Source organism: Thalassophryne amazonica, chromosome 13, assembly GCF_902500255.1.
Source record: "Thalassophryne amazonica chromosome 13, fThaAma1.1, whole genome shotgun sequence".
NCBI lineage: Eukaryota > Metazoa > Chordata > Actinopteri > Batrachoidiformes > Batrachoididae > Thalassophryne > Thalassophryne amazonica.
Window position 1 is genome coordinate 57991339 of NC_047115.1, and position 21532 is coordinate 58012870.

The 21532-nt window shown below is 40.1% G+C and overlaps 1 protein-coding gene across 1 annotated transcript; it reads left to right on the forward strand.

Moving 5' to 3' along the window:
* Positions 1 to 3594: 3594 nt before the first annotated feature.
* Positions 3595 to 17445, forward strand: spast (spastin). The gene is made up of 16 exons (XM_034184436.1): positions 3595 to 3920; positions 4066 to 4149; positions 4223 to 4306; positions 9768 to 9919; positions 10005 to 10138; positions 10218 to 10311; positions 10407 to 10481; positions 10589 to 10660; positions 10780 to 10855; positions 10986 to 11077; positions 11203 to 11282; positions 11386 to 11428; positions 16402 to 16481; positions 16571 to 16641; positions 16726 to 16766; positions 16856 to 17445. Exons 1-16 carry the CDS (start codon positions 3818 to 3820, stop codon positions 16979 to 16981), a joined length of 1407 nt encoding a protein of 468 aa, XP_034040327.1. The 5' UTR covers positions 3595 to 3817; the 3' UTR covers positions 16982 to 17445.
* The last annotated feature ends 4087 nt before the right edge of the window (positions 17446 to 21532 follow it).

The following is a 21532-nucleotide window of genomic DNA, read 5'->3' on the forward strand; positions in this document are numbered from 1 at the left end:
AAGACCCACAATTAGCAGTAATTAAGGAGTTAATTAGCAATTTGAGCCCATCAATGAAACTTTGGCTAAAACATAGATCGGAGTAACCAAAATCAAAATCGCTTACTTAAGAATCTAATCTTTGTGGGTTTGTTTACTTAAGAAGGGGGTTCCACATGGTGATGGTCTAGTGGTTAAGGTGTTGGGCTTGAGACCAGAGGATCCTCGGTTCAAATCCCCACCTGACTGGAAAATCACTAAGGGCCCTTGGGCAAGGTTTTTAATCCCCTATTGCTCCTGGTGTGTAGTGAGCGCCTTGTATGGCAGCACCCTGACATCGGGGTGAATGTAAGGCATAACTGTAAAGCGCTTTGAGCGTCTGATGCAGATGGAAAAGCGCTATATAAATGCAGTCCATTTACCATTTCCACTTAAAGTCACCCTAATATAATTATGAATTAGTAATTTGTTCCCAAATAAAATATGACATTCTATTTAAAGGTATTGGTGTACTGACTTAAAAAACATACATTAAGAACATATTGTCAGTGGGAAAGACCACTTAAGAAGTCTGCTAATTAGTAGTAATTAAGGGGTTAATTAGCAATTTGCACCCATCAATGAAACTTTGGCTAAAGCAATGATTGGAATGACCAAAATCAAAATTGCTAAATTAAGAACTTCATTTTTGTGGGTTTGCTTATTTAAGAAAGGGGGAGCCACTCAAAAACGCAATTGACAGATTACTGAAAAAGAAAATCATTGCTCAACAATGTTTTATTGAAGGAATACACTGTAATTAAACATAAAATGCTATCATTAAAATGATCAGCTAGCCTTTCAGTACCTCAGTTAACATTCAGAAAATAAATGATCTTCACAAAACAAGCAGATTAATCAACAATTTCCACAATATTAGCTGATGAACAACACATTTTGTGTTTTGAAATTATTCAGCCAGGTGCTATTTGTTTAGGTGAATTATCCAGTATGTAAAATTAAACTTCTCTTTCTTTGACCTCACAAACAACAATCGAAATTGACATGTGCTCTAGAGTCATTCACCTCATATCAAATTAAAGCTCTTTCACAGTGTGAACATTTTAATCAGAATCAGCGAGGTGCTCCTCATCAAAGAGAAGATCCCCTGCCTCATCATCTGATGAGAGCACACAGTCATCATCACTATCCCCAACACTGGCTAAAGCTCCTTCCTCTGGAACCAAGGCATCAGGAAGCTGCTGACCCACGAGCCAGATGATGTATGTATCATTCTCAAGCTCCCAGCCATTGTGCTTCGAAGGATGTTGGACAATCACTTTCTTGTCTGCATTTTCCCACATGGTGGCAATGAAAGCCGAGCGGTTGGCATGACAGGTCAGTTCTGATTTACATGATGGAAGTCCACTTGCATCCAAACCCTTCAGTTTCTCTAAGGGATTTCTGGTTGTGGCTTTTGGGCCATAGGCCTTCTGGAATACCTTGTGTCTGAACTTGTTGAGAGGCATCTCTCTCTCCTTTAGCTTTAGTCCATACATAGAAGTCATGTAAGGCTGCTCTGTGGCCCCCTCAGATACAAGACTGGTGAAGACTCACTGTATGTCCTTAATTTTTTCGAGTTTTGCGAAGGGACGCTTCTTTCCTTTTCTCACAAAAGCAGACGTATAGTCACAGCCAGTGAATACATGAAATGCAGGCAATGACTGGCATAGGAGTGGGCCTAAAACTGTGGACTCTTTACCCGAGCCTTGCTTGGCCAAATGTCAAAGGTCAAAGTCCGTCAACCCCAATCAGATCCACCAGCCGCAGCACCGCGACCTGAAGTGACTCCAGTTGTCATGCTGATGATTGAGTTTCCTGGTGCTAACAGTGAAAATGTCTTGGTTCACCGCCACGTGGACAGAAATGCTGATGGTGGCAAAGGATTACCTCCCTCCACTCAGCCAAGGTGGAGAAGGGTTTTCTGTAAAACTGACTGCTTTCTGTAAAGCCTGGAGACCGACAGGTGAAGAACTGACCAGCCTCTTAAAGATATTTGTTCCAGTTCAACAATATCTGAAAATCCAGGCTGTGGTTGAACGACAAGCAGGACAAAGACTGAGAGCGAAGACAGTCACCTGGGATAACAGCAGTCAGTACGAAATGCACGTCAAAGCAGTCTGTGATGACATCAAAGCCAAATGTCCAGCCACAGTGGACATGGCAGCGATCCAAGCCTGCAGACAACAGCCTGGTGAGACTGTGACAGACTTCTTCATCCGGCTGGAAAAAGTGCATTGCACACAGTGGACACGTGAGGCCTGACGGAGCTTACGATGCAGACGGAGAGACCCCATTTGAAGCTGTCTTATGCTGTGTTTACACTGGACGCCACGCGACGCCACAAATTCGCATCCCTCGCGTGGCGATGGACGCGCCACCATCGCCCGGTGTGTCGCTCTGCTTGGGCAGAAACTTTCGCTGCAAAAATTTGCCCCAATGCGTCATCAAATAGGAGGAGGCGGTGTATATATATATATATATATATATATATACACACACAAATATATTATGTAATTAACAGGAAATAAACTGGACTCACACGCCATTCCAACTCACTATAAAAACTTTGCATAATTTATTACCACCCTTGAAAAATGTCAGCTACCTAATTTAAAACAATTCAATTTCGACTTATTTAACAGCAAATCACAACAAAGCTGCCTCAAGGCGCTTCACACAAGTATGGTCTGACTTTACCAACCCCTAGAGCAAGCACGCAGGTGACAGCGGTAAGGAAAAGCTCCCCATCTGGATGCTACCGGACTCTAAAGCCCGTGGATCCACACTCTAGTTAACATAACCTCTATTCACCCCAAAACACCACCCTGCTCAGAGTGCCACTCTCGTTGGAGTGACATCTCTGCTATTTTGGCATTGTGGGATAGCTCGCCCACAGATTGAGCTTGCCGGACTACTTTCACCACACTGCTGCTCGGAGCCACAACCTACAGAATGTGTCTTTTCCCAGATAGATCTCGTTCAGTGCAGCTTCTTGTTCTGACTTTAACACAAAGTTAACACCCAAGTCTTTCATCGCCAACTGTAAATGGTAATCACAACATTCCAATCGTATCTTTCTGAACTCTTCTGCATCAAACTCCTTCTTGTCAGTGTTTACAATGTGCTTGAGTGATAACAGGTGAAGTTTCTCATGAACTTTAAGTTTCTTAAATATTTATTACGGCCACTCTTAAAGCTTCAATTATGTTTATAATTTTATTACTGGTAAATGTTAGAATTAATTTAGATGAGATCTCACAGGAACTACTTTTGCGTAGGAATTCATGAAACACGTCGGCCGCGGGCGCGTACTAACACAGAATATCCAGAAACGGAATAGTTGTTCGGCCATAATGAGAGCATCCACGTTTAGCTTGCTATCAACTAAGCTAGTGGCGCGCGTGGGAGTATGCCCAAAACGCCAAAGAAATTCCCCATATAAGATGGCGGATAAAAATATGGGGAAAAGAAGCTCAATGTCCACTCTAGTCTATTTTTTTATCTCTATGCGCCGCACTCGAAACCAGACGTAACGTCGCCAGTCACTCCTCTCGACGCACGTACGTACTCTTGGCCGGAAAGCGGAAGTAAGCTGTGCGAATCGTGCAAATGTTTATATCGCACTGAGCAGAGGTTTTCTTTTGTGATGAAGCGTTATTTGTAGCAAAAACGTCGTGAATGAAATTCGTCTTGCAGCTAAACCGGGACATGAGAACATTTAAGAACTAAACGTCAGTCTGCCCTGGATAATTAGCAGCTAACTTCGAGCTAAAACTGCTCACGGGTGACGGCTAAAATGAGCTTTAAAAGTAAAGACAACTGCGAAGGTGTTAAAAACTACCACAACCGAGCGTTTGAGTGTCTCTCTAAAGCACTGAAGATCGACGAGGACGACAAAGGTTTGTTTTGTAGGCGTGTGTGTGTGTGTGTGTGTGTGTGTGTGTGTGTGTGTGTGTGTGTGTGTGTGTGTGTGTGTGTGTGTGTGTGTGTGTGTGTGTTTGTTTGTTTGTTTGTTTGTTTGCTGATGTGTGTTTGTGCCATCAGGAGAGAAGGAGGAGGCTGTAAAGTGGTACCAGAGAGGAATCGCAGTTCTGGAGAGCGGCATTAAGGTCCAAATAACAGGACAAGGTCACTTGACACCAAAAGTCCACCTGCTGGAGGTGTGCTGCCCAAAAATACTCACTGTATGTTTTGTGAACAGGTGAGCAGTATGATCGGGAGAGGAGGCTTCAAGGAAAAATGGTCAACAACCTCGCAATGGCTAAGGAGAGGCTGTCAATTTTAGGTGAGTCACAATTATTCAATAATTGGATCTAAATACTTGATGAATTCAGTGGCAGGGGTGGTGGACAAGCGGTTAAGTGCACTTTTTCAAGGACATCCCTGCAATCCATGTAATGTGGAGTTGCGTGAAAAAGGGCATCAGGCATAAAACTTGTCAAATCAACATGCAGATCCACCTCAGATCTGCTGTGGTGACCCTCAAAAAACAAGAGAGAAGCTGAAGAGACTTATTTACTTGATGAATTCAGATGATCTGGATCAGATCAAGCTGGAAAGGACCACATCATTCAGAAACTCAAAATCCATGGTAAAATGATGATGATAAGTTGATCAAACACTGGGTAGGAAGCAACAGACAATACTAAAGTTTTACACGCCATGTTAAATACCACTGAACACCACACACACACAGGTCATGGTGCGCCCTTCCAGCAATCGCCAGTATTGGCGGTGAATGCCATTGAGTTGATTGCCACTAACACCCCACACTGGTTTAGCCCTTCTGTGTGAGGGGGACTAAAAGCAATGGCTGCCCATATACAGTGCATCCAGTAAGTATTCACAACACTTCACTTTTTCCACATGTTATGGTACAGCCTTATTCCAAAATGGATTAAATTAATTTTTTCCTTCAACAAACAAACTTAAGAAATCACATGTACTTAAGTATTCACAGACTTCGCCATGAAGCTCAAAATCGAGCTCAGGTGCATCCTGTTTCATCCTGATCATCCGTGAGATGTTTCTACAGCTTAATCGGAGTCCACCTGGGGTACATTCAACTGGTTGGACATGATTTGGAAATGCACACACACCTGTTTACACACGAGATCCCACAGTTGACAGCTGAAAGTGCATGTCAAAGCACAAACAAGCATAAAATCAAAGGAATTGTCTGCAGACCTCTGAGACAGGATTGTCTTGAGGCACGAATCTGGGGAAGGGTACAGAAAGTTTTCTGCTGCTTTGAAGGTCTCAATGAGCACGTTGACCTCCATCATATGTAAATGGAAGAAGTTCAGATCCACCAAGACTTCCGAGAGCTGGTCGCCTGTCTAAACTGAGCAATCGGGGGAGAAGGGCCTTATTCAGGGAGGTGACCAAGAACTCGATGGTCACTGTCAGAGCTCCAGTATTCTTCTGTGGAGAGGAGAACCTTCCAGAAGGACAACCATCTCTGCACCAATCAGGTCTGTATGGTAGAGTGGGCAGATGGAAGTCACTCCACATGGCAGCCCACCAGGAATTTGCCAAAAGGCACCTGAAGGACTCTCAGACCATGAGAAACAAAATTCTCTGCTCTGATGAGACAAAGATTGAACTCTTTGGTGTGAATGCCAGGCGTCACGTCCGTTGGTTTCTATGATATGTGACATATGTTACCCCGTAACATGATAACTAAGCATGACACATGATGTAAACTATTCCTTTTTAAAGCCTAATACTCAACCAATAATTTGCATCACTTTTAATCAAAATTGGAGCAAATTTAACTTTTGACTCCTGTACAAACTGAAATTGACCTTTGTTGCCATTCTTCCTGTTTTTACCCCGTAAGTCCATAGAATTCAGTCATAGATAGTCCAAACTATACCTTTTTTGGAATCTTTATGATTGGACAAATATTGTGGGATAGTTTTCAATATGATGGGAGCATTTTTACATTTTGTCCTCTGTGTAATTCTTCAGTTGACCCATACCTGTCCGTCCGCCTGTTGGAAAATTTCAGTGGCCACTTGGGTTTTTCAAAAGAGTAATGTCTAAGGAGGATTTTGTGCCGAGTTTGGTGCTTGCTTCACCATTTGAAAGATTCCTCTGTAAATATTCTGTTATTTAACCAGGTTAGTCCTGTTGAGATCAAGATCTCTTTTACAAGGGACACCTTATCTGAAGTAATCCAGGTCAGAGGTCCTGCAGAGCAGACACTCAGAAAAAGTTGAGAATGCTCTTTATTTTCCAGACCTGTCAAGTTTTGGCAAGCTCCACTCTGCATGCACTTCAAGCACAACAACACTCTGTTCAGTGGCCTCACGGCTGCACAGGGAAGAGACAACGGCACTTTGTCCAGTTCCTTTAATTTTGGAGAGTTTGTCAGGTTTTTGGATCCAGACATGTCTTGAGCCTGCAGCAAGTGGGGCACGAGGCTGTTTTTAACAGGCTGTGTTTGCGATTGCATCAAGTGCATGTACAGCTGCTTCATCCTCCACGCACACTGTGGTTTTACTGGAACTGCATTGAAAGTGATACAGTTATTAATTTAAAAGCAAGTCACCATGACACAAAATCACACTTATGTAAACTTTGCAATTAATCCACAGTTCACATGCGTTGGAATGTCAGCTGCAACATTATGCCCATTATCACGCTTCTCTCTGCATGATACAGTGCACAGATGCCTCAGTGTTGAGGACCTCTGCAACTGGGAAAGGCCAAGGGGACACCACATTTTTCTTGGGTGCAGTGGATGGATGGCTACATTTTAGAGGTGGTGTTGGTCCAGTGGCTTCCCTGGGTGGTTGCCAACCAGGGCTCAGACTGGTTCTATAGTGTATTATTTGTGGCACCAGCACATGCTCCTAGACGTGATCCAGTGCTGTGACACCTTGACGTATGGCATATTATATAATGGCTGAGTGGATCCTTGTCATTTGATTGATGCTTTGTGTGTCACATGACATGGATTAATTGGTCCCATTTGTGTTGCATTGCATTTAGAGTGCAGTTTGGTTCCATTTAGAGTGCAAATTTGTTTCCATGCGTTTGGTAAAATTGCACTCTGCGCACGTATATGCACGCGCGCACACACACAAAGCAAATCTATTGTGCTGTCAGCAGGAAGTTAGAATGAAAAGCTGGACTAATTTCTGACGTGATTTTTTTTTTGTTTGTTTTGTTTTTTGCACTTAGGATGCAAGTGTGTGTGTGTGTGTGTGTGCGCGCGCGCATGCGTTGGGGACAACGACTTGACCGAGATGACGATTTGATTGAGCTAACTGACGCTGCTAATTCTTGTAACACACACACACACAAACAAAATCCACTCCACTGTAAGCTGTCTTGGATGCATGAAGAACTGTTCATATGAAAAGCTGGTGTGATTTTTGGCTGGAAAGAGGGTCAACACAAAGTTTTTTTGTTTTTTTTAATGGAAGTCTGAAGTCAGCGCACAGCATCACTGGACTACACGTCACAATTTGGACTTTAGCAGCAGTGGAACACCAAAATGTAAGTCCCTTTTCTGTTTATAAGTGAATAAAATATCAAATGACAAAGATCTATTTTTTAGCTGTTATATACAGTAGTGTTCAGAATAGTAGTAGTGCTATGTGACGAAAAAGATTAATCCAGGTTTTGAGTATATTTCTTATTGTTACATGGGAAACAAGGTACCAGCAGATTCAGTAGATTCTCACAAATCCAACAAGACCAAGCATTCATGATATGCACACTTTTAAGGCTATGAAATTGCGCTATTAATAAAAAAAAGTAGAAAAGGGGGTGTTCACAATAATAGTAGAATCTGCTGTTGACGCTACAAACTCAAAACTATTATGTTCAAACTGCTTTTTTAGCAATCTTGTGAATCACTAAACTAGTATTTAGTTGTATAACCACAGTTTTTCATGATTTCTTCACATGTGCGAGGCATTAATTTTGTTGGTTTGGAACCAAGATTTTGCTCGTTTACTAGTGTGCTTGGGGTCATTGTCTTGTCGAAACACCCATTTCAAGGGCATGTCCTCTTCAGCATAAGGCAACATGACCTCTTCAAGTATTTTGACATATCCAAACTGATCCATGATACCTGGTATGCGATATATAGGCCCAACACCATAGTAGGAGAAACATGCCCATATCATGATGCTTGCACCACCATGCTTCACTGTCTTCACTGTGAACTGTGGCTTGAATTCAGAGTTTGGGGGTCGTCTCACAAACTGTCTGTGGCCCTTGGACCCAAAAAGAACAATTTTACTCTCATCAGTCCACAAAATATTCCTCCATTTCTCTTTAGGCCAGTTGATGTGTTCTTTGGCAAATTGTAACCTCTTCTGCACATGTCTTTTATTTAACAGAGGGACTTTGCGGGGGATTCTTGCAAATAAATTAGCTTCACACAGGCATCTCTAACTGTCACAGCACTTACAGGTAACTCCAGACTGTCTTTGATCATCCTGGAGCTGATCAGTGGGTGAGCCTTTGCCATTCTGGCTATTCTTCTATCCATTTTGATGGTTGTTTTCCATTTTCTTCCACGCGTCTGTTTTTTTTTTTTTTTTGTCCATTTTAAAGCATTTGAGATCATTGTAGATGAACAGCCTATAATTTTTTGCACTTGCATATAAGTTTTCCCCTCTCCAATCAACTTTTTAATCAAACTATGCTGTTCTTCTGAACAATGTCTTTAACGTCCCATTTTCCTCAGGCTTTCAAAGAGAAAAGCATGTTCAACAGGTGCTGGCTTCATCCTTAAATAGGGGACACCTGATTCACACCTGTTTGTTCCACAAAATTGATGAACTCACTGACTGAATGCCACACTACTATTATTGTGAACACCCCCTTTTCTACTTTTTTTTACTAATAGCCCAATTTCATAGCCTTAAGTGTGTGCATATCATGAATGCTTGGTCTTGTTGGATTTGTGAGAATCTACTGAATCTACTGGTACCTTGTTTCCCATGTAACAATAAGAAATATACTCAAAACCTGGATTAATCATTTTAGTCACATAGCACTACTATTATTCTGAACACTACTGTAAAACAAATAATGAATGTTTTTACATTCTTTCAATGGAACAAATGTTTAAGCATGAAACATGGCAAGAGAGATAAAATTAGCTTTCACCTCATGAAATATTCGTACAATTGAACTCATAAACGTTCATTATTTGTATACCAGCTAGCAACTTCTCCGCCCCTATGTTTGCACATGTTCAGTTCAATTTAAATTTATTTTATTTATATATTGCCAAATCACAACAAAGCTGCCTCAAGGTGCTTCACACGAGTAAGGTCTAACCTTTTCAAACCCCTTTGAGCAAGCGCACAGACAGCAGTGATGAGGAAAACCTCCCTGTAATGATGTTGAGGAAGAAACCTCAACTGTTAAATATTGGCCTGTCGTTTACTGTTGGGATAAATGGCTCCTGCATGTTTTCCTCTTTGATGAGGTAGTATGGATTCCCTGATGGTGGTGATAATCCAGCATTACCAAGGTTTGTGCAACAGCAGTCAGTCTAAAGAAGAATGCTCTTGGCTGGTTTTGTACATTTGTGCATTCTGTCACAAAATGGTCCAAGATGTTACTTCGTCATCACAGTATGTCTTCACTGTTTTGCATTCGTAAAAGTAAGAAGGTTAAAATGGTTTTTGCGAGAACATGTTCTGTAGTCGAGCCGTCAAAGATGTCTGTAATACTGAAACTATAGCGAAGCTAAAGATGTTCTTGTTTCACAGAGGCGACACTGACATCTAAAAAGAACAGTGATCCTCAGACGGCCGCAAACCAGCCAAAGTCTGTTCCCAAAAGCCAGCCTGTCGGTCAGAGTGTGTCCAGTATTTCCAAACCCTCTACTGTAGTCAGACCTCCTCGGTCCATTGATGGAAAGGTGATTTCAAGTAAATACTTCTAGCGTTACGGTTTATTTTTAAAATGTCTGATTTTGTTTGTTTGTGTGATGTTTTCTGTATAAGGTGACGCCCCGGGCAGCAAAAGGTCAAAACAGCAGACCTGCAGTTTTGAGACAGCCTGAAAGGAGGAATATGAAAAACTTTAAGAACGTAGACAGCAAACTGGCCAACATGATCCTCAATGAAATTGTGGACAGGTATTGTAATGAAATGACTGCTAACTTATGTTGAGATTTACAGAATGGGAGTTAAATGGTCTTTTTGTGTGTATCGTAGCAGGGCGTCCGTTTCCTTTGAAGATGTTGCGGGACAGGACTTGGCCAAGCAAGCGCTCCAAGAGATTGTCATTCTTCCAGCTTTAAGACCAGAGGTGATCTCTCGGAAACATTGAAATGCTGTCAAATCTCTCACGTCATGCATGTTTGATCATCTTGTATCCGCCCCCCCCAACATTTTGGGATTTAGCTCTTCACTGGCCTGAGAGCACCAGCACGTGGCTTGCTTTTATTTGGCCCTCCTGGAAATGGGAAAACCATGTTGGTGAGTACAGAGTCTTTGAATTGCAGGACTTTAGTTCATAAAACTCAGGCTGTACTGATGCAGCTGATGGCTCTTCAGTCCACATCAGCATTTCTTTCTCTTACCAGGCTAAAGCTGTCGCAGCAGAATCAAACGCCAACTTCTTCAACATCACTGCTGCTAGTTTGACCTCTAAATATGTAAGTGAAGTGCTATTTGTTGTTGGTTTTGATGTTGTTGTTGTTGTTGCTGTGTGTGTGTGTTTCAATAATATGTGCATCACACACACACAAATAATGTGTGTGTGTATTATCTCCAGGTTGGTGAGGGTGAGAAGCTCGTCCGAGCGTTGTTTGCGGTCGCCAGAGAATTACAGCCGTCTGTCATCTTCATTGGTCTGTGTACAGTCCCAGTCGAAAGTGTGGACACATAAGTGTTATTTTATTTGAACTAAACTTCTCATTCATGCTATTTGATAAACCCGTTTGTTTGTTTTTTTGTTTTTTGTTTTTTTTTTAAATTCAGATGAAGTTGACAGCTTGCTTTGTGAAAGGAAGGAGGGAGAACATGACGCTACTCGTCGATTAAAAACAGAATTCCTCATTGAGTTTGATGGGGTAAATGCAGCGACACTGTCGCACTTTGACCTCTCAAATTCGATTGTGACTTTGTTAGAACACTTAATCTCTTAGCCAGAGAGCCCACCCCTGTTATTTTAACAGTATTTGTTGCCATGTTTCAGGTGCAGTCAGGAGGAGATGACAGAGTGCTTGTGATGGGAGCGACCAACAGGCCTCAGGAGCTCGATGAAGCAGTACTGAGGTATCCGATGCAGTTCCTCATGTTGCACATTATTTATTTATTTATTTATTGATTGATTGATTTTGAAAGATTACCATTTTTCTTTTTTGTTTTCATCATTTAGGCGCTTTGCAAAAAGGGTGTATGTGACATTGCCAGATGAGGAGGTAAAAATTGTTGACCCTTTATATTGACTGAGTGTTGTTGATAATTCTCTCCCCGTTGGAGGGAATACATCACATATGATTGCAGTGAGTCATGACATATGATTGCAGTGAGTCATTTGTCTGCATGACTGTCAGTATAATTTGCAGAATTGTACAGTAAAAATAATTTATTTCAGCTTCTACCTTTCCCATGGAGTCACCATAGCAGATCTGACTGATATGAGTGTGAATGTTGATTTGGCACAAAGTTTTAGTGTAGGTTTTTTTTGATACTGTGGACCATGCAGTACTTGTTGCTCATTTATATCATTTTGTTGGCATTCATAGGACTGTAGTTAAGTGGTTAAAGGCCTATTTAGCTGATAGGAGCTTTTCTTTTACAATTGATGGCCTATCCTCATCAAATGCTGCTCTTTCTTGTGAAGTGCCACAGGGTTCTGCATTTGGTCCTATTCTATTTTCACTGTCCATGTTGAGTTTAGTCATTCATAGCTAAGCACAATCTGTCCTTTCATTGTTAACCATTTAAACCCTGCTGTTGAGAATTTGGGAGTGATTTGACAGCTGCTTGAGGTTTGCTCACCAGATAAACTCTGTTGTCAAAACACATTTTTTTTTTTTTTTTTTTTTAGCTTCTGTGTAAAGTGAAGCCTTTTTTCAATAAACACAATCAAAGATTTTATAATGTTTGGTTTTTAAAGCCATTCATGGTTTTGCCCCATCTTATCTGTCTGAAATTTTAACTCTCTGCAGTTACAGCAGAGCATTGCGGTCATCTGGTCAAATTTATTTAGCAGTCCTGAGGTCAAAATACAAGCTTTGGGGTGATCAGGCTTTTGCGGTTACTGCAGTCCCAAACTGTGGAACAAGTTATCCACAGATTTATGCACTATTTCTGACCTAGCAGTTTTTAAATCAAAGCACAAGATTTGTTGATTTAAAATGGCTTTTAATACCTAGTGGCGTTATGACGTTTTGCTTTTATGTGATTTTATATATATATGTATATGTGTGTGTGTGTGTGTGTGTGTGTGTGTGTGTGATAATTTTATTTTACTGTAAAGCACTTTGGTCACATTTTGGTTGCTGTAAAGGACTTTATAAATAAATGTTGATTGATTGCTCTCAAAACAGGCACACAAACCGCTTGGCCACTGTGCAAAAGTCTTGCACATTTGTGTTTCTTGTATAAGTGTAGGTGTCTCCCTTCTCCTTCAGTCTGTCAGTAAAAGAGCAAATGTGAAGCTTCCAAGTTTTAAAAGAAATATTATAGATTTGTCTGTTATGAAAGAACACAGTACAGACATGTTCAGATTAAGAAAATCTGATTACTTTGTACGTGTAAGTTTATAGCCCGATACGTGGCAAAGGCAACAAATACAGGATAATAACAAATAAATAAGGAAGTATCAACATCTTATAGCAAAACCATTAGTTTACCTAAGATAATTTGGTTCTAAAGTTAAAGGATAGTCACTGAATATTGTGTAATTTGTTTGGTGTTTAATACCTATTGTTCTTTTTTTTGTAAATTATTGCACAGCAATTATTGCAGCACAGTGGCACAAGCAGATAGTGTGTTTGCTTCAAAAATGAAGGTTCCCCATTCAAGACTACCTGTGCCCCATTCTCTGTGTGCTTTTGGAGTTTCATCAGGAAAGGCATCTGGTGTAAACCTTGTGCCAAAAATCCTGAGCCATACTGGATCTGCTGTGGTGACCCTGAGCAAAAAATAAGCCAAAAGAAATTACTGACAGTAAACTGTAGAAAATAGATTTGTATTGATGTTGGCATTAAAAGATTAAGCCTTGGCCCCACCAATAATAAAGCTATGAATAATGAGCCACGTATGGATTTGTCACTGACTATTCGAATAACGGTCCACATATAAATCTATCATGTATCTGCTACAAAGAAGCCTCTATGTGCTTCTAAGTACCTCAAATGTCCCAGGTATCAGCCTCTAATGAGCCACGACTGACCTGTCATTTGAGCCCCATCCAGCCTCGAATGGCTCGAGTTGTTGCGTATGATCCAAGTCAAGCCACATATGATCTACGTAGCGCCATGTAATGCGTCGGTGCACATTTAGGCATGGGTTTGGTTCAAACCTCCAGCCCTCCCACACTTATCGCTTTAAAGTGCAGGATTCAATTCACAGCATCCATTCAAGATGTCACATTTTTTTAAACGCAGTCCAAAAAAAGACATGTGCACAGATGTGCATCGGGTTGGAACTGTGGCTGCAGTTCCAGAGTCATTAAATGCAGCAGTTCTGCATGTTCACCCAGACCAAAAAAAAAAGAAAAAAAGACACCACAGTGAGCGGCCACTTTAATTATATACACCCACACCTGTGTAGATCACACCCCCCCCCCCAAAAAAAACAAACAAACAAAAAAACAAAACAAAACACGTGCATAACCAGACCAGCTACAACCGAACCACAAGTTCCTGGATAGTTACTTCTGTGCTGCCTCTCACTGGCTTTATTTCTTCCACGGCTTACAGTCATTTTGACACCGTGATCCAACTTACAACTTTGTGTTCCTCTGTTATTGTCTGCAAAATCACTCTTTTGCATGCTGGCGTTCTGCGTTCCTGGACACTCGCCTCTGCACTTCTTCTCACTGGCTTTATTTGTTCCATGGCTTACAGTCATTTTGACACCATGATCCAACTTACAAGTTTGTGTTCATCCATTATTGTCTGCAAAATCACTCTTTTGCGTGCTCCCGTTCTGTGTAAATGCTCGTCTTGAGTGCGAGTCATTGCATCAGTGCGCACAGAGCACTCTGATCCATTAAAACAAGATGTTAAATCTGTCATAAACATACTTTTACAGCTCCTTATAAAGAAGGAATGAACATGCAACTGTTTTACCAAGCTATTAAAACATTACAAACACTTACCTTTTAGGCTGTTCCAAATATGTTCTTCACCTCAGTGCACGAGACAGAGAGCGGAAAAAGCTCCAAATGTCCTCTGATTCCAGAAGCTATTAGAGGGTGACAGAACTGACAGAAAATGATTAATCCACTACAAAATAATTTTACATATAGCGTTCGGCGCACAAAGCAGGTGGGATTGTAGTGCACAAGAGGGCTGAGCCAAAATAGCCTGTCCAAAATGGCCTCTCCGGCCCTTGTAGCCGGGCTTTTAACAGCCTCGTCCTCACCACAGACATGCCACTAAAGTCCTCGTTTGTCATTGTAGTACCTCGTACACAATCTGCCCCACGCTGTTGTTGTCAAATTTTTAACTTTCTGAAATTAGCGTCATGCTCAGAGATGAGCCTCTTTAGCCGAATATTCTGCCTCTCAGAGCCACTATTCTCACACAATTGTTGAATAACTGGACTCATACCAAAAAAAACATGCTATGTGGCTCATTATTCATCCTTCATTATTCGGTGGGACCAGGGCTTAACAAAGAAGTTGTCATCATCAGACAGGCTGTTTTACAAGGCAGCAGCATGAAATAAAAATGCTCTCCAGCCTGCTAACCTCTTTTTAACACAAGGAAAACAAAGTCTGCGGTCCTCAGAATTTGTTTATTATAACTTCACTGAGGATGTACAGTAGTGTTCAGAATAATAGTAGTGCTATGTGACTAAAAAGATTAATCCAGGTTTTGAGTATATTTCTTACTGTTACATGGGAAACAAGGTACCAGTAGATTCAGTAGAGTCTCACAAATTCAACAAGACCAAGCATTCATGATATGCACACTCTTAAGGCTATGAAATTGGGCTATTAGTAAAAAAAAAAAGTAGAAAAGGGGGTGTTCAAAATAATAGTAGTGTGGCATTCAGTCACTGCCACACTACAAAACCTGAGGAAAATGGGACGTTCAAGACATTGTTTAGAAGAACAGTGTAGTTTGATTAAAAAGTTGATTGGAGAGGGGAAAACTTATATGCAGGTGCAAAAAATTATAGGCTGTTCATCTACAATGATCTCCAATGCTTTAAAATGGACAAAAAAAAAACAGACGCGTGGAAGAAAATGGAAAACAACCATCAAAATGGATAGAAGAATAACCAGAATGGCAAAGGCTCACCCATTGATCAGCTCCAGGATGATCAAAGACAGTCTGGAGTTACCTGTAAGTGCTGTGACCGTTAGAAAACGCCTGTGTGAAGCTAATTTATTGGCAAGAATCCCCCGCAAAGTCCCTCTGTTAAATAAAAGACGTGCAGAAGAGGTTACAATTTGCCAAAGAACACATCAACTGGCCTAAAGAGAAATGGAGGAATATTTTGTGGACTGATGAGAGTAAAATTGTTCTTTTTGAGTCCAAGGGCCGCAGACAGTTTGTGAGACGACCCCCAAACTCTGAATTCAAGCCACAGTTCACAGTGAAGACAGTGAAGCATGGTGGTGCAAGCATCATGATATGGGCGTTTTTCTCCTACTATGGTGTTGGGCCTATATATCGCATACCAGGTATCATGGATCAGTTTGGATATGTCAAAATACTTGAAGAGGTCATGTTGCCTTATGCTGAAGAGGACATGCCCTTGAAATGGGTGTTTCAACAAGACAATGACCCCAAACACACTAGTAAACGAGCAAAATCTTGGTTCCAAACCAACAAAATTAATGACTCGCAGATGTGAAGAAATCATGAAAAACTGTGGTTATACAACTAAATACTAGTTTAGTGATTCACAGGATTGATAAAAAAGCAGTTTGAACATAATAGTTTTGAGTTTGTAGCATCAGTAGCAGATGCTACTATTATTGTGAACACCCCCTTTTCTACTTTTTTGCTAATAGCCCAATTTCATAGCCTTAAGAGTGTGCATATCATGAATGCTTGGTCTTATTGGATTTGTGAGAATCTACTGAATCTACTGGTACCTTGTTTCCCATGTAACAATAAGAAATATACTCAAAACCTGGATTAATCTTTTTAGTCACATAGCACTACTATTATTCTGAACACTACTGTAACTGTGGTCCATCCAGACAAGGTTCAAGCTGCTGGGAAATCTTTTGGGAAAACACGGAAATCCACTGAGCAGAAATGACCTGTCTCGTCTGGCAAAGTGAGTCTCACATTTAATTTGCAGAATACCATTAAAGCTTCTCTCTGTGTTGACCTTTAATTGTTATTCTTGGATATGTGACTCGACAGAATGACTGCAGGGTATTCAGGAAGTGACCTCACGTCATTAGCCAAAGATGCTGCACTCGGTCCCATTAGAGGTAACATGACGTCCTGATGTTCTGTGGTTTGTCACATTGTGGATTCCCTGTGATGTTCTTCATGTGCTCCTTCTAAACTTTCAGAGCTTGAACCACAACAAGTCCGAAGTATGGTTGCTAGTGAGGTGAGTTATTGCTCACGAAGTCCACTCTTTTTTTTCTTCATGTCATGTTAAATGCCCCATATTTACCAAAATATTCTGTGTATTCACAGATGCGGAATATCGGTATGAAAGATTTTGAGGATGCTCTGAAGCGCATTAAGCCCAGTGTTAACTCGACAACTCTCAATATGTATAGCAAATGGAACAAAGATTTTGGTGACACGACTGCTTTTTAAAAATAAAGACATTCATTTTTATTTGTTTATATTAAAAAAGGATACAGTGCCGTGCAAATGTTTGAGGCAACCTAGAATTTTCATAATTTATTTTCTTCATTTTTTTACTTCATTGCATTAATTACATATTCATTAGTTTTGAAACTACAGAACAGCGGCTGGTTGTGTGGTACAGGAGACAACAGACTGGAGGTTATGTTACAGTTGTGACCACTACCAGTCTGTGTCCTTCATTTGCATCGTTCCATTACATAACTCAGTGTAAGCATTTAATTTCACATATCTAAAAATCAGAAAACTCAGATGGGATTTATCAATTATCAAGTTACACATTCGATTGTCAACTTCAAAAAATCGTAACCAATCGTGTTTACTTTGTTGGTGTATTGATGGTACATGTTAAATCCTGAGTACTGTAAATACAACCCAGTTAATGTACTGCAGGAGACCTCAACAAAACCAAATGCAAAATAAATTGTGTAATTATTACAGGTAAAAAGTGCTCACACATTTTCCCCCTTTATAATTTGTAAATTTTAGTCATACAGTAGTGTTCAGAATAATAGTAGTGCTATGTGACTAAAAAGATTAATCCAGATTTTGAGTATATTTCTTATTGTTACATGGGAAACAAGGTACCAGTAGATTCAGTAGATTCTCACAAATCCAACAAGACCAAGCATTCATGATATGCACACTCTTAAGTCTATGAAATTGGGCTATTAGTAAAAAAAAAAAGTAGAAAAGGGGGTGTTCACAATAATAGTAGCATCTGCTGTTGACGCTACAAACTCAAAACTATTATGTTCAAACTGCTTTTTTAGCAATCTGTGAATCACTAAACTAGTATTTAGTTGTATAACCACAGTTTTTCATGATTTCTTCACATCTGCGAGGCATTAATTTTGTTGGTTTGGAACCAAGATTTTGCTTGTTTACTAGTGTGCTTGGGGTCATTGTCTTGTTGAAACACCCATTTCAAGGGCATGTCCTCTTCAGCATAAGGCAACATGACCTCTTCAAGTATTTTGACATATCCAAACTGATCCATGATACCTGGTATGCGATATATAGGCCCAACACCATAGTAGGAGAAACATGTCCATATCATGATGCTTGCACCACCATGCTTCACTGTCTTCACTGTGAACTGTGGCTTGAATTCAGAGTTTGGGGGTCGTCTCACAAACTGTCTGTGGCCCTTGGACCCAAAAAGAACAATTTTACTCTCATCAGTCCACAAAATATTCCTCCATTTCTCTTTAGGCCAGTTCATGTGTTCTTTGGCAAATTGTAACCTCTTCTGCACGTCTTTTATTTAACAGAGGGACTTTGCGGGGGATTCTTGCAAATAAATTAGCTTCACGCAGTCGTCTTCTGTCACAGTACTTACAGGTAACTCCAGACTGTCTTTGATCATCCTGGAGCTAATCAGTGGGTGAGCCTTTGCCATTCTGGTTATTCTTCTATCCATTTTGATGGTTGTTTTCCATTTTCTTCCACGCGTCTCTGTTTTTTTTTGTAAATTTTAAAGCATTGGAGATCATTGTAGATGAACAGCCTATAATGTTTTGCACCTGTGTATAAGTTTTCCCCTCTCCAATCAACTTTTTAATCAAACTACGCTGTTCTTCTGAACAGTGTCTTGAATGTCCCATTTTCCTCAGGCTTTCAAAAAGAAAAGCATGTTCAACAGGTGCTGGCTTCATCCTTAAATAGGGGACACCTGATTCACACCTGTTTGTTCCACAAAATTAACAAACACACTGACTGAATGCCACACTACTATGATTGTGAACACCCCCTTTTCTACTTTTTTTTTCTAATAGCCCAATTCTATAGCCTTAAGAGTGTGCATATCATGAATGCTTGGTCTTGTTGGGTTTGTGAGAATCTACTGAATCTACTGGTACCTTGTTTCCCATGTAACAATAAGAAATATACTCAAAACCTGGATTAATCTTTTTAGTCACATAGCACTACTATTATTCTGAACACTACTGTACTTCATTTTTATCCCGCAAACGTTTGGCAAACCTTTGTACAGCACTGATTTCTTTTATTTGCTCTAATTATGTAAAAGGTGTGCATAATATTAACCAACACAAATGCCTTTGAAAGTATAGAAAAAATGTTTTTGTTTGTTGATGATTTTGAAATTTGGAGTGTAAAGTATAAATAGCCTTTTAAAAGCCCATTTGGGAAATTTTCTGTTTTACAGAAAGACTTTGTAGTATACGGGGTTTCTTTACTATAATATACTTTGGCTCTACTTGAAGGTGCTTTTTGATTTTTGTTTTAAAGGTCTCCTAAATGACGTTTTAGACATTGTAGCAGTCAACAGCTATGTTCTATACAAAGAATTAGTGTTTGTAATGACAACCTTATCAGAGAATGAAACAACACTTTCCCATGTTTACATTTATTTAGTTTTTCTCAAGATGGCAGATCTCAGTAACTTTTGTGAAATATGTCCTACATCTGGCTTTCCCCACATAGAGAAACTGTCAGACCTGTTAAAAGGCTCCAACTGCATGTTTCATGTGCTCAGTGCGAATGAATGAAGGTTTGTTGAGCTTTGTTTTAATCCTAGGCTGGCTGCCCCTGTCTGAGGTCTCCACAGACTGGCGTGACAAACATGTCTTTTTTTCTTTCTTTCTTTCTTTCTTGCTTTTTTGCTGTGACCATCAGTGGGCGCTGCAGAAATGGTGATTCAATTGTGATGTCACAAAAACTTTTCTTTTAAATCACATGGTATTTGGTGATTGAATCTCACTTTAACAATGCCCCAAATTATGTTTCTCCTCCAACATCTCTCTGCCTGTGACAATTTTGTTACAGTGAAGTCATATAAGCCACTCAGTGCCCCACCGTTGTCAGATTTAGACTGGGACAGCACCCTAACAGCTTCACAAGCAGCAAACAGTTTTTGTTGTTATTGTTTTTTTTTTTGTTTGTTTGTTTTTTTTAACTAGGGTCCTGAAACTACAACCCCTGGCAAAAATTATGGAATCATCGGCCTTGGAGGATGTTCATTCAGTTGTTTAATTTTGTAGAGATAAAGCAGATCACAGACATGACGCAGAACTAGTCATTTCAAATGACAACTTTTTGGCTTTAAGAAACACTATAAGAAATCAAGAAAAAAAGATTGTGGCAGTCAGTAACGGTTACTTTTTTAGACCAAGCAGAGGAAAAAAATATGGACTCGCTCAATTCTGAGGAACAAATTATGGAATCACCCTGTAAATTTTCATCCCCAAAACTAACACCTGCATCAAATCACATCTGCTGGTTGACATTGACCCTATGTGTCTTTTTGCAAGGAATGTTTTCACAGTTTTTGCTTTATGGCAAGATGCATTATCATCTTGAAAAATGATTTCATCATCCCCAAACATCAGAAAAGTGTCCAAAATATCAACGTAAACTTGTGCATTTATTGATGATGTAATGACAGCCATCTCCCCAGTGCCTTTACCTGACATGCAGCCCCATATCATCAATGACTATGGAAATTTACATGTTCTCTTCAGGCAGTCATCTTTATAAATCTCATTGGAACGGCACCAAACAAAAGTTCCAGCATCATCACCTTGCCCACTGCAGATCCGAGATTCATCACTGAATATGACTTTCATCCAGTCATCCACAGTCCACGATTGCTTTTACTTAGCCCATTGTAACCTTGTTTTTTTTTTTTTTTGTTTAAGTGTTAATGATGGCTTTCGTTTAGCTTTTCTGTATGTAAATCCCATTTCCTTTAGGCGGTTTCATACAGTTCGGTCACAGACGTTGATTCCAGTTTCCTCTCATTCGTTCCTCATTTGTTTTGTTGTGCATTTTCATATTTTGAGACATATTGCTTTAAGTTTTCTGTCTTGACGCTTTGATGTCTTCCTTGGTCTACCAGTATGTTTGCCTTTAACAACCTTCCCATGTTTGTATTTGGTCCAGAGTTTAGACACAGCTGACTGTGAACAACCAACATCTTTGGCAACACTGCATGATGATTTACCCTCTTTTAAGAGTTTGATAATCCTCTCCTTTGTTTCAATTGACATCTCTCGCGTTGGAGCCATGATTCATGTCAGTCCACTTGGTGCAACAGCTCTCCAAGGTGTGATCACTCCTTTTTAGATGCAGACTAACGAGCAGATGTGATTTCATGCAGGTGTTAGTTTTGGGGATGGAAATTTATAGGGTGATTCCATAATTTATTCCTCAGAATTGAGTGATTCCATATTTTTTTCCTCTGCTTGGTCTAAAAAAGTAACTGTTACTGACTGCCACAATCTTTTTTTCTTAATTTCTTATAGTGTTTCTTAAAGCCAGAAAGTTGCCATTTGAAATGACTTTAGTTTTGTGTCATGTCTGTGATCTGCGTTTTTTCTACAAAATTAAACAACTGAATGAACATCCTCCAAGGCCGGTGATTCCATAATTTTTGCCAGGGGTTGTAGATGTAACTGAACATCTGGTGTCAGGAAAAAAAAGTCATTTAAGGCACCTTCAACATTTATTTATAGTTCAGTAACGTTTTGGTGCAAT